This window comes from Cervus canadensis, chromosome 8 (genome assembly GCF_019320065.1).
Source record: "Cervus canadensis isolate Bull #8, Minnesota chromosome 8, ASM1932006v1, whole genome shotgun sequence".
Classification (NCBI taxonomy): Eukaryota; Metazoa; Chordata; class Mammalia; order Artiodactyla; family Cervidae; genus Cervus; species Cervus canadensis.
The window spans coordinates 14,619,929-14,632,456 of NC_057393.1; the positions used below are offsets into that span (position 1 = coordinate 14,619,929).

The 12,528-nt window shown below is 51.7% G+C and overlaps 1 protein-coding gene across 1 annotated transcript in view; it reads left to right on the top strand.

The window, feature by feature from the left end:
* HSPA12A (heat shock protein family A (Hsp70) member 12A) overlaps window positions 1–12,528 on the top strand; it is a 75,982-nt gene that overhangs the window by 50,209 nt on the left and 13,245 nt on the right. Inside the window, exon 6 of the mRNA XM_043475337.1 lies at window positions 6,110–6,226. Coding sequence (XP_043331272.1) covers window positions 6,110–6,226 — 117 coding nt within the window. The remainder of the gene's footprint in view (window positions 1–6,109; window positions 6,227–12,528) is intronic.

Genomic DNA, 12,528 nt, shown 5'->3' on the forward strand with positions numbered 1-12,528 from the left:
TGACCCGGTGAATCAGCCCCCCTTGGTTGGCCCTTCACAAAGGTTTGTTAAATGATGGCTCAGAATGAAGAAAACGGCTAGTTTCCCAGTGGAATATAGCCATCTGCTCAGAGTCCCCTCCCATGGGCATGGTGACGAGCGGGTGTAGATCCGGGGATTAAACAGCCTTATACTGAGCTCTGTCTCAAAAGGACTGGGAACCTCAGAAGCATTTGGTCTTATGGGATCACTAGAAGAAATTTCTGGGCAGCTCAGTGGTAAAGAATCCGCCTGCCAAAGCAGGAGACGTGAGTTCGATCCCTGGATCAGGAAGATCCACTGGAGAAGGACATGGCAACCCACTCCAGTATTCTTTCATGAAGAATCCCATGGACAGAGGAGCTACAGTCCATGGGGTGACAAGAGTCAGACACGACCTAGTGACTAAAATAGCAAAACAACAAACAAGAAATTTAGTGAATTCTGGAAATAGAATAGAATTCTAGAAATAGGACTGCGTACGTGCATGCTAAGTCGCTTCAGTTGTGTCCCCGACCTTATGGACCATAGCCAGCCAGGCTCCTCTGTCCATGGGATTCCTCAGACAAGAATGCTGGAGTGGGTTTCCATGCCCTTCTCCAGGGGATCTTCCAGACCCAGGGATCAATCCTGCATTGCTTAAGTCTCCTGCATTGGCAGGTTATGTACCCCTAGCACCACTTGGGAAGTCCAGAAATAGAGCTAGCAAGAGCCAAAGCAGTGAGAACCTAACACTGCTTTCATCCGTTCAAGTACCTTTTGTTTTGAGTACTTCACGTGGGCGAGTACTTGTCCTGTGCGAGTTTTGGTTGGGTGGAAACAGTGCAATGGAGTATGCAGTCCCTGGGTGGGTGTTGGGATTCAGTGAAGGCAGGGATTCTACCCAAGAGCAGCAGCGAGGAATCCCCCCAGAGGAGAGGGTCTGGGGGCTTCTGACATCACAGCAGCTGGCAGGGCAGGTGTTTCACCTGGTGGAACGGCCCAGGAACAGCTCAGGGGAAGGAAAACAGCCAACCGCTGGGGGAAGCAGGCGGTTTGGAGCAGGCGAAGGGCGAGGCTGCAGAGAGAGTGGGAACCGTGAGCGGGGGACGAGATTGTGCAGTCTCAAATGCCAGGAGAAGGAATTCTTCCTGGGTCATGGGGAGCCCTCACAGGACTTTGCTCAGGGCAGTGAGTGGCCACGAGGATAGTGTTAGAGGAGGGGAGACCGCTGTGGTCCTCAAGGCCCGCACGGGGAGAAGAGTGACCTGTTGGCAGCTCTCTCAGACCCTGAAGCAGGTCCGAGGGCTGAGGGCGAGGCTGACACTCTACCTGCGGGCTCATCTGAGGAACGTGAAAACCAAGGAGATAAACAGGATGTGATGGAGGGAGGGAGTGGTTCCTTCTATGAAAGGAGGTGGGGAGAGGAATCTAGGGAAGTAAGTGGGAGGGAGACAGAGGTGGGTTCGCTTTAGGAAGCAGGTGGTGACCAGCCAGAGGCAGGAGCAGGGAGGCCACTGGGGACCCACGGAAAGGGAGCCACTGTGGGTCCAGTTCAGTTCAGTCACTCAGACGTGTCCGACTGTTTGAGACCCCATGAACTGCAGCACGCCAGGCCTCCTTGTCGAGCGCCAACTCCTGGAGTTTACTCAAACTCATGTCCATTGAGTCGGTGATGCCATCCAACCATCTCATCCTCTGTCATCCCCTTCTCCTCCCGTCTTCAATCTTGCCCAGCATCAGGGTCTTTTCCAATGAGTCAGTTCTTCTCATCAGGTGACCAAAATACTGGAGTTTCAGCTTCAGCATCAGTCCTTCCAATGAATATTCAGGACTGATTTCCTTTAGGATGGATTGGTTGGATCTCCTTGCAGTTCAAGGGACCCTCAAGAGTCTTCTCCAACACCACAGTTCAAAAGCATCAATTCTTCGGCACTCAGCTTTCTTTATGGTCCAACTCCCACATCCATACATGACTACTGGAAAAACCATAGCTTTGACTAGACGGACCTTTGTTGACAAAGTAACGTCTCTGCTTTTTAATATGCTGTCTAGGTTGGTCATAACTTTTCTTCCAAGGTGCAAGCGTCATTTAATTTCATGGCTGCAGTGAAAGGGAACCGCCGTGGGTCCAAGAAGGCCTCAAAGCAGGGGAGGAGGCGACCCTCTGTGGGCCTGAAGAGAGGAATCCCAAAGGGACTGACTGAGTGTCCAGAGGAAGATGCAGGCATGAGAGGAGGCCGGTGGGGGCAGGGTGTCTCCAGATTAAGACGAGGAGCCACAGGAACTCAGGGAAAATGTAGGACTTGAGAAAGTCCGTGACTTTGGAGTGTGTTTCACGTTGACCCTGATGTGAGGACAGGCCTGAGCAGTCCAAGTCCATCTTTCAGGGGAGGCAGGAGGGGGAGGGGGCAGAGGTCATCGGGCACAATATGGGTGGGTGGGGGGTGGTTGTGTACCTGTCGGCTCAGGCAGAGCCTGCAGGAACTTTCTTCCAGCAGGGAACACGTTGTGAAGAAAAGCTGTCTGAGGAGATATAGGAACTGGGTCCTTCACAAGAGGCTGGCTGATGTTCAAGGGGCAGGTGGATTCAGAGTAGGGGACTGCTGCATGCTGGACTTGAATAAGCTTGAGTAGATTATCTCAGAAACCACATCCCTGGAGCGGTCTCCTGTTCACGAGGGACAGTCGGTGAAAGTGCCATGACGGGAAATGCCCAGTCAATGCCAGCTTCCTTCCCTTCCAAGCTGGTCTCCACCCTCTGGTGAGCAAACAGCCCAACCAGACAATTTTCCATACGGCTGGGAAAGCCCATCATTCATCTTTGAGGCTTTTCCTGTTTAAAGAGTTTAAAATAGGCTGGATGGTTAATATAGGCGGCACCCTTAGCATCCCTCCCAACCCATCACAGTCTCACCTACTTTTACAGCCCAATGCAGACCTAAAAAGAAATAAGTTCAGTTCAATCCCACCGTCATGTCTGACTCTTTGTGACCCCATGGAATGCAGCACGCCAGGTTTCCCTGTCCATCACCAACTCCCGGAGCTTGTTCAAACTCATGTCCATCGAGTCAGTGATGCCATCCAACCATCTTATCCTCTGTTGTCCCTTTCTCCTGCCTTCAATCTTTCCCAGCATCAGGGTCTTTTCCAAGGAGTCAGTTCTTCACATCAGGTTGCCAAAATATTGGAGTTTCAGCTTCAGCATCAGTCCTTCCAATGAATATTCAGGCCTGATTTCCTTCAGGATTGACTGGTTTGATCTCCTTGCAGTCTAAGATTGCCATCTTGACCTCCTGTTAGAAAGTGAAAGTCACTAATCATGTCTGAGTCTTTGCAACCCCTTGGGCTATACAGTCCATGGAATTTTCCAGCCATAATACTGGAGTGGGCAGCCGTTCCCTTCTCTAGGGGATCTTCCCAACCCAGGGATCAAACCCAGGTCTTCCACACTGCAGGCGAATTTGTTACCAGCTGAGCCACCAGGGAAGCCCTCAAGGAAATAAAACATGATCAAAAAAATAAACACAAACATAGACACAAACAGAAAATGACTGTTTTACCAGCAATCCCACTCCTGGACATATATCCACAAAAGATGAAAATATACATGCAAATTTTAAAAGATACATGCGCCCCAAGGTTCATAGGAGCATTATTTATTATACAATAACAAAGACATGTAAGTAACCTAAATGTCCATTGACTAGATGAATGGGTAAAGAAGATGTGGTACATATATATACAATGGAATATTACTCAGCCATTAAAAAGAATGAAATAATGTCATTTGCAGCAACATGGATGAACCTAGAGATTATCATGTAAGTGAAGTAAGTCAGAGACAAATATCATATATCACATATGTGTAGAATCTAAAAAAATGATACAAATGAACTTCTGTATAAAACAGAAGTAGATCCATAGACATAGAAAACATACTTATGGTTACCAAAAGGGAAAGGGGTTGGGAGGGATAAATTAGGAGTTTGGGATTAATAGACACTGTGCTGTGCTATGCTTAGTTGCTCAGTCATGTCTGATTCTGCAGCCCCATGGACTATAGCCTGTCAGGCTCCTCTGTCCATGGGGATTCTCCAGGCAAGAATACCAGAGTGGGTTGCCATGCCCTCCTCCAGGGGATCTTCCCAACCCAGGGATCGAACCCAGGTCTTCTGCATTGCAGAGGGATTCTTTACTGTCTGAGCCACCAGAGAAGCCCAAGAATACTGGAGTGGGTACCCTAATCCTTCTCCAGGGGATCTGCTCATCCCAGGAATCGAACTGAGGTATCCTGCCTTGCAGGCAGATTCTTTACCAGCTGGGCCACCAGAGAAGCCCTTAACAGACACTACTTTGTATAAAATGGGAAAAAAAACAAGGACCTATATATAACACAGGGAATTGTATTCAGCGTCTTATAACCTATAATGGAAAAGAAGTTGAAGAAGTATGTATATATATATCTCTCTACATACATACATACATATATATGTATGTATATATTTCTGAGGTAGCTCAGTGGTGAAGAATCCGCCAACCAAGCTGGAGACACGGGTTCCATCCCTGGGTCAGGAAGATCCCCTGGAGAAGGAAATGGCAACCCACTCCAGCATTCTTGCTTGAGAAATCCCAGGACAGAGGAGCCTGGAGGGTTATAGTCCATGAGGTCTCAAGAGTCAGACATGACTTGGCGACTAAACCACCACCACCAGGTTTGTTTTCAGATTTGCCTGGTGATTGTGGCAGCAGGAGGGCAGGGGCAGGTGTAATGAGCGTTGATCAGTGTGGTCTTCTCTGGGCTGGATGTTCCCCATGTCCTCTCATTTATTCTTGCCAGTAATGCTAGGGGTTACTGTTACTCTTCTCATTTTACCGGTTGGAATACTGAGTCAGAGAACTTTTCTAGAGACATATTTTATCTTCATGGGCCTGGTTGAGACCTCTAATGCTTCCACCCATCCTGTTTATCCAGGTGGGTCTCACTGATTTTTTTAAGTCTAGTTGATTTGCAATGTTATGCCAGTCTCTGCTGTACAGAGGAGTTATACACATATATACATTTAAAAAATATATTCTTTTCCATGATGGTTTATCCCAGGAGACTGGATATCGTCCCATGTGCTGCGCAGCGGGACCTTGTCGTTTATCCATTCTAAATGTAATAGTTTGCATCTACCAACCTTAAACTCCCAGTCCATCCCTCATCCTCTCCCTCTTCTCCTTGTCAACCACGAGTCTGATCTCTGTGTCTGTGAGCCTGTTTCCATGTGTAGATAGGTTTTACATTAACTGAAAGTCAAGGGTAGCACCATTCTTGCTAGGTCATGTTGTTCATACCCTTCCCATCCTGCTAGGAAACCCCCCTGATGTGCTGGGCTTGCAGTAAGGTGAGTGAGTGACAACTCTGATAACAAATGCCACCAGTTGCTAAAGATTCCTGTAGGCCAGGCACCGTTCTGATACAGGACCAAAAGTAACAATTTCTTTAAGACCTTCCTTGGCCTTTAGTGTCAAGATAGACCTGGGTCTGGGTGCAGAGTTTGGCTCTGCTCCTTTCTAGCTGGTCAGTCATCATAGAGATACTGAATACATCTAGGCCTTAGTTTGCCATCTATAGAAAAGGGGCCATGCCTACCTCTTCCAGACAGGATTCTCAAATGGGTTCATGGAGGTGAGGTATGGAAGGAGCTTAACAAGACTGACATGGCAGAGGAAGCTGTCAGGAAGTAGAGCTCTCAGAAAGTGATCAATCCTCCCAACAATGATATGATATGATATATTCCCAACAATGATATATTCCCATTGTGAAGATAAGGAAGCTGAGGCCTGAGAGGTGGTCACTTGCCCTAAGTCACAGGACTAGGAAGTGACCAAAGGCCTCAGATCTGCCCGCCTCCACCTACAGCCACATCCAGTGAATGAAGGAGCTGGCAGCTCCCTGTTTGCTGAAAATTCAGACAACAAACTCTTGTTCCTGACACTGGTTAAAGTTCAGGGGGCTGTGGAAGAGAGGCCCCAAGAGTTTGTGACCAAGAAACCTGGATTTTCAGGGAAGCTGCGAGAAGCCCAGTTCTGTTCCCTTGACCTACTGCACTTTCTCTGGCTTCAGGAGCTGAGCGACCAGGCGGGTTCGGAGTTCGAGAACTCTGATGTCAGATGGGTCATCACAGTGCCCGCCATCTGGAAGCAGCCGGCCAAGCAGTTCATGAGACAAGCTGCCTACCAGGTGAGTGCGAGGCTGCGGGGGGGTGGGGGCCCAAAGTGCACACGGTGGTGGCCGTCACCCCCTCAGCTGTCCCCCAGCATTCACAGGCCTCCTTGGGAGGCAGCGAGAGGTCGCCCACAGCCAGGAGGTCAGGAGCCTTCTCATTCCTCAGCTTCCTCCCGGGGGAGGCTAAGGGGTCTGATGGACTAGGGGAGGGGCTCACTCGGTTTTCTTTCTGGCCTTATTCATTTCCAGGTCTTGTTGTTCAGGTCTGTCTCTCTGAGGTCAAGGGCTGCCTCTCTGAGTAGGAAGCGGGGTAGGCGGAGAGGCCCCTTACACTGAGGAGGCCAAGGGGGATGCCAGGCTATGGGGCAGGGGGGCGGTGTCCTCTGGGCTTTGGCACTTTGGGCAGTAGGAGCACCAGCAGCGCCGATGGCCAGCCCATCCTTCATGGGTGCTGGAGGGCATCACTGGTGCCACAAACCCTCATGGCCTCCACCCCTCACACTTGCAGACAACTTTTGCCACAAAGGGGCTCCCATGAGCGGCTGACTTCATGGCTGGAGTGGCTGGCCATACTGACCTGCTCTTATGATCCCGGGACAGTGCTTAGTCCCCTGGGTTAATAAGTGAGAGCTCACCCTGGGGCCTGGGAGTCAGCTTCCAGAACCTTCCACCTGAGCAGGCTGAGGAACATCACCCAGGTCATAGATGTCCTCTGCCATGCCTCCCGGAGTGAGCTGCCCTTCCCAGGAGACACACCCCTAATGCTGGATCTGTGACCACAGACTCAAAGGATGGACCTTTCCTTTCAAAAACCTCAACTGAATCCACCCTGAGCACCAACCCTGGAGAAGGAAATGGCAACCCACTCCAGTATTCTTGCCTGGAAAATCACATGGATGGAGCCTGGCTGGCAACACTCCTTGGGGTCGCAAAGAGTCGGACACGACTGAGCAACTAACACACACACTGAGCACCAAACAGTCAGATGGCCCTGCTGCTGCTGCTGCTAAGTCGCTTCAGTCGTGTCTGACTCTGTGCGACCCCATAGACACAGCCCGCCAGGCTCCCCCCGCCCCTGGGATTCTCCAGGCAAGAACACTGGAGTGGGTTGCCATTGCCTTCTCCAATGCATGAAAGTGAAAAGTGAAAGTGAAGTTGCTCAGTCATGTCCGACTCTTCACCACCCCGTGGACTGCAGCCCACCAGGCTCCTGTGTCCATGGGATTTTCCAGGCAAGAACACTGGAGTGAGTTGCCATTGCCTTCTCCTCAGATGGCCCTGGGCACCTTCAATTGTCCTGCATGCCTGGGGCTTTACTCCAGTTCAGGGAGGAACAGTGTCCCCTCCTTGCCCCACCCCCATTCCCCTCCTTCCCTCCACCGCCCCAGCCTGTCTCCTCTGCTCTCCCCTTCCTCTGTTCATCGTGAGAATCTGGTTCAGTCTATGCATCTGCCAAAAATAGATTTGTTTTTATAGGGATGAGGGAAGCGGGTGGAAGTTCCAGAAACAGACAACTTCTTTAAAGAGGAAGAGATCCAAGTGCAGTTTCACTGCCCACAGGAGCCCTGGGCATCAGGGAGCTCTTCCTAGGTGTCAGCCCTCAGGCAGTGTCCAAGGATCCAGAGACGGGACCCGGGGATCCGGGTGTCTGCTGAGACACTGTCCAGGGGCCTGAGTTTTCCCAGGAAGGATCCTCAGGATTCATGGTTTGGACTTTTTTCATTTTCCAGCCCTCAGGAAGACTTCAGCAGCAGACATGTGACCTGGAACCGGGACAGTTCTTATTTTTAGCCTGAAAAAGAAAGAGGTGCAGAGACTGGTAGATGCATCAGGGCTGTGGAGTCCTGGGCCGGCTCTTTAAGGGCTGCCTCTCTGGGTGGGTAGTGGGGGAGTGTAGGGAGAGACCCCTTACACTGAGGAGGCCAAGGGGGAATGCCAGGCTGGGGGGGGTGGTCCTCTGGGCTTTGGCACCTCGGGCAGTGGGAGGGCCAGCAACTCCTGGGCAGGGCCCAGGTGGCCAGCATGGGTGGAAGGGGTGGGGGGATTTGCTTCCTGAGGCCAGGAGATGCCCTGCCAATGGATCTGTCCTCTCCTTACCAGGTAACGTTTGTCCAGGGCCCTGTTAGTGCAGCTTAATTTGGGGCTCTTTTTGATACTCATGTTCAGTTTACAGTCACTGGACGGATTTGAAGATGGCAGGGACCATTTGTTCATTCATTCTTTGTTCACACTTTCATTTATTCATTAAACAAGCCTGCGCTAGCGGCCTTCTGTTTCAGGATGCAATAGGTGCTCAGGTCATGCAACAGGGGCCCTGCTCTCAAATCGCTCACATCCAAGTGGCTCATTGAAGTCATTTGTACTTCTGGGAAGGGGTCTGTAGCATGTTAGGGGCACCCTCGTCAGCCTATCTTCTGGAAGAGTCTTCAGGACAAAATGAATGGGGTTTGCTACTCTCCCAAGTTAGCATCTCTCCATCTCTTCCTTCCTCACCTCCCATTTATTATACAGAGTGAGAATGGTGACTGTTAATCTTATGTGTCAGCTTGACTGGGCCTAGGGGTACCCAGATATTTGGTCAAATATCATTCCAAGTATTGCCATGAGGGTGTTTCTGGATGAGATTAACATTTACATTGATTGACTAAATAGAGCAGATTGCCCTCCCTGAGGTGGGTGAGTCTCATCCAATCAGTTGAAGGCCTGATTTAGAACAAAAGTCTGAACCTTCCTGGGTAGAATCAGAGGGAAATCCTCCTGCCTGCCTGCCTTCAAACTTCAAAGGGGCATTGCTTCCCCTGATTTTGGACTCTAACTGGACTCTTCCTTGGTCTTGAGCCTGCTGGCAAGGGAATTGTACTGTCTGCCCTCCGGGGCCTCCAGTTTGCCAACTGAAGTCTTAGGATTTGTCAGTCTCCACAATCCTGTGAGCCAACTCCTTATAATAAACCCCTTTCTACCTATACAAACATTCTGCTGGTTCTGTTTCTCTGAAGAAATCTGACAAATACAGAACCTGAGCAAAAAGGACAGCTCCTGGCTCACCTAGCTTCTGAGACCTGAGCCTTCCCAGCAGCCCTTCCACCCATCGGCCTGGCTTCACGCAGATGAGCAGGCAGGGCGAGCAGGATGGTTTTCCATCAGGGCAGCTGGGAAACTGGTCAGCCCACCCTGCTTGCATGTGGCAAACGGAGCCCCTCCTTCCAGGCTCCTGGGTCCAAGTTCATGGCACTGACATGGCTGAACGTCAACCTCCCCTCCACCTGGTGGAGGCGGAAGAGGCCTGGATGAAAAGAGAGACAGAAACAGGCCTGGGGAGAAGCAGGCCGGCAGGGGGTGGGCCTGGGGCCTGAACTTGCAGGTCTGTGATTCACAGCCAGTGAGGGCTGCCCAGCACTTGACGTGGGGGCAGCTTCATCTGTAAAACCCCCCAAACCCCTCTTGTGTCAAGTGATTGCTGAAGAAGTGGGTTAAAGCTCCATCTTTTATGATCCACCTTCTTGGGGCAGCTTTAGACCCTTTAAGAGCATTCACTGGAAAGATGGCAGCAGAAAGAACAGCTGATGCCTCTTCTGAGGCCCTCAGAAAAGAGCTAGAATAGGAGATAGTGCCACTCTGTCCTGCGTGAATCATGCATAGGAAGTAGTCTAGTGTCTTTCTAGATGAATTTTGCTTAAAATGTGTAGCTCTCATAGGTTCCAGAAACCTGTTAAATAAATTATATTGCCATACCCATGATGATCTCATCTAACACCGAACTTGCATTTGCCTCCCTTTCTGAACAAGCTGCAGTGGAAGATAATCACATCAAGAAAGAAACCCAACCCCGTGACACTCAGAAGCCCAGCAGCTGTAGCTCTTTGCAGCTCAATGCCAGGCCAGCCAAGCACTCAACTAGTCTGGCCCTTTTATGCAGCTGTGGACACAGCCCCTTGGCGGATTTTCCTGGCTGACTGCAGGGCCAAGGAGCAGAGACGTTGGGGTGGTAACCGCCGTGTCCTTGGCCTCCCTGGAGTGTGGTTTTCTTACCCCGCCGCCCCTCCCAAGTGGAGCTTGTGACCAGGAAGCCAAGCTCTAAAAACTAATACTACGATGGAACTGTTGCTGGCCCAGATGTGGAGAGTCAGATGGAGTAGCCTGCTCTTGGTTCAGAGGCTTTCTGATTGTAGAATCCTCAGATCATGCCTGCAAAACTCTCTTGAGAGGTGGCCCGAAGATTGCAGAAAGGTTGACTGGAGGGATGGGTGATTCATTCATTTGGCAGCTACCCTCTCAGCACCTACTGTGTGCTTCGGGGCAAGAAGACCCGACGGCTGCCCTTAGAAAACACCGCTTCTTGCAGGAGAGGTTAGACAGGTCCGCATGGATTGACGGTGAGAGGCAGAACATGCCACGTGCTGGGCCGGGGGCCGAGCAGAGGGAGAGCTCACATCGAACAGAAACATGGCCTTGGGATACCAGCTCCAGGGGTAGAGTTACCAGAAGTGGAGAGCAAGCTGTTCCGCCCTGGTTGACCCTGACCCGATCCCAGGCAAAGACCCCTGGGGTCTCTTGTAGCCGCCAGGCCAGGGGGCTTCTGCTGAGAAGGACGGGGAGTGTTTTATAGAGAAACTAAGCTTACATTTCAGGGCACGGCATCCTTCTGCTCAGAAGGACATCTGGGCTTGTAAGAGGCCGGTGGAGATGTCTGCATTTCTTCCTTTTCTCGGAGTCTCCCTGGCAGCTCCGAGAAGCCTCCTGGGGAGACGGAATCTGTGTAGAGACAGCTGTCTTCTCTGGCCTCTCTTTTCGCCTGTGGCCTCCCTGAGCATTTGCTGGTGGGGACATGGCCCCTCGATCTCACTGGGGAGTGGGGACAGGGGCTGGTTCAAGCAGAGGAGTGTGGTTACTTGGTCCTGGGCCTCCCAGACACTGCCGGCCCCCTACCCCCCACTGACCTTGCCTTTCCCCCGCCTCCGGTTTGGGGTCCTCTTCACTCTGCTTCCATCTGCATCCTCACCCGGCTACCGTGGGGAACTCCTCACGGAAATGGGTCAAAGCTTTTGCTGTGGAGCTGAGCCCAGCCCAGCTGGGGAGGGACAGATGAATGGTCCCCCAAGTGTTGCAGCCCCAGCTCTTTGGGGGCAGATTCGGATTAGTCTGCTTGTCTTTCACATCTTCAGGATGTGGGAGCATCCCGGTGGGAGGTGGTCTCAGTTACACACCAGGGACCCTCGGACGCCCTTGAACTGTATCATTCTACTGAAGACTCCTCACTCCTCTGGACTTGATGTGATTTTCCATGGAGATATGTCACATGTAAGTCAGCCTGTTCAGAATTTCCCGGAAGGCCTGGAGAGGAACGAAGGTGGCTGTCTTCTCTGCCCCTTTGTCCCCTGCAGTCCCCATTGCCCCAGGCAGGCCCTGGACCCAGCTGTTCTCACCAGCCACGTGGGCACCGCCTGGCCGGCGGACGGGACGCGGCAGCAGGAATGTGCCTCTCCTCCTTCACACCGAGCCCTGGGCACCACTCTGCTCTGCCCTCCCCAGCCTCCTCCCATCCTGAGCTTTGCAGGAGAGACTCGTGTATCCCGGGCCCCCTGTTGCTTTGTTGTTCATCTTTCCTTCTTCCTCAGTCCACGTGGTGGGAGCCGGGCCTGTGAGCTCCTGGTCTAGAAGGGTCTTGGCTTTACGTACGAACCCACGAGGATGGAAGAACCAGGCCACGAGCACTGTGCCGTAGACAGGGCTCCTCCTGCTGGCACTCTGGAGTTTTTCTTCTGGGATCCTGGGGAGAAAAGTTCAGAGGTTCCCCTGTTCCTGGCAGCACTTGCCGTGGGTAACTTGTGGCATCTTTCATCAGGCATTTTAACCCTTGGCTGCCTTTCTACTGAGGATGTCTGATGAGATCCTGCGAGAAAGTGAGGCTGGGGGAGGGGGCACTTTAATCCCTTGGACTGGAATCTTGTCACACCCCTGCGTCAGGCACCCACTGACCCGTGTAAGCTCAGGGCAGACCTGGCCTCTTCGACCTGGGGACCCCGCCGATGGGCAACAGATCCTGCTTGTGTGGTTGGGCTCAACCCAGGGTACGAGGCAGGAAGGAGGCAGGTTTCCGGTGGAGGGTGAAGGCATGTGCGCTTCCATCTGGTTTTGTAAAGGACAGTCTTCCAGAAGGGTTCTGCCCTTGGCAGACATTTAGTTTTGGCAAAGTAGAGACTTTGTCACCTGCCAGCTGATGGTATCTCATTGAGACCTAATTGATTGGTTCATTTGGGATAATACGGTTATTCAGGAGAACAGATGGCAGCAGGTGTAGGCAGTCCTGTCCCAGACTA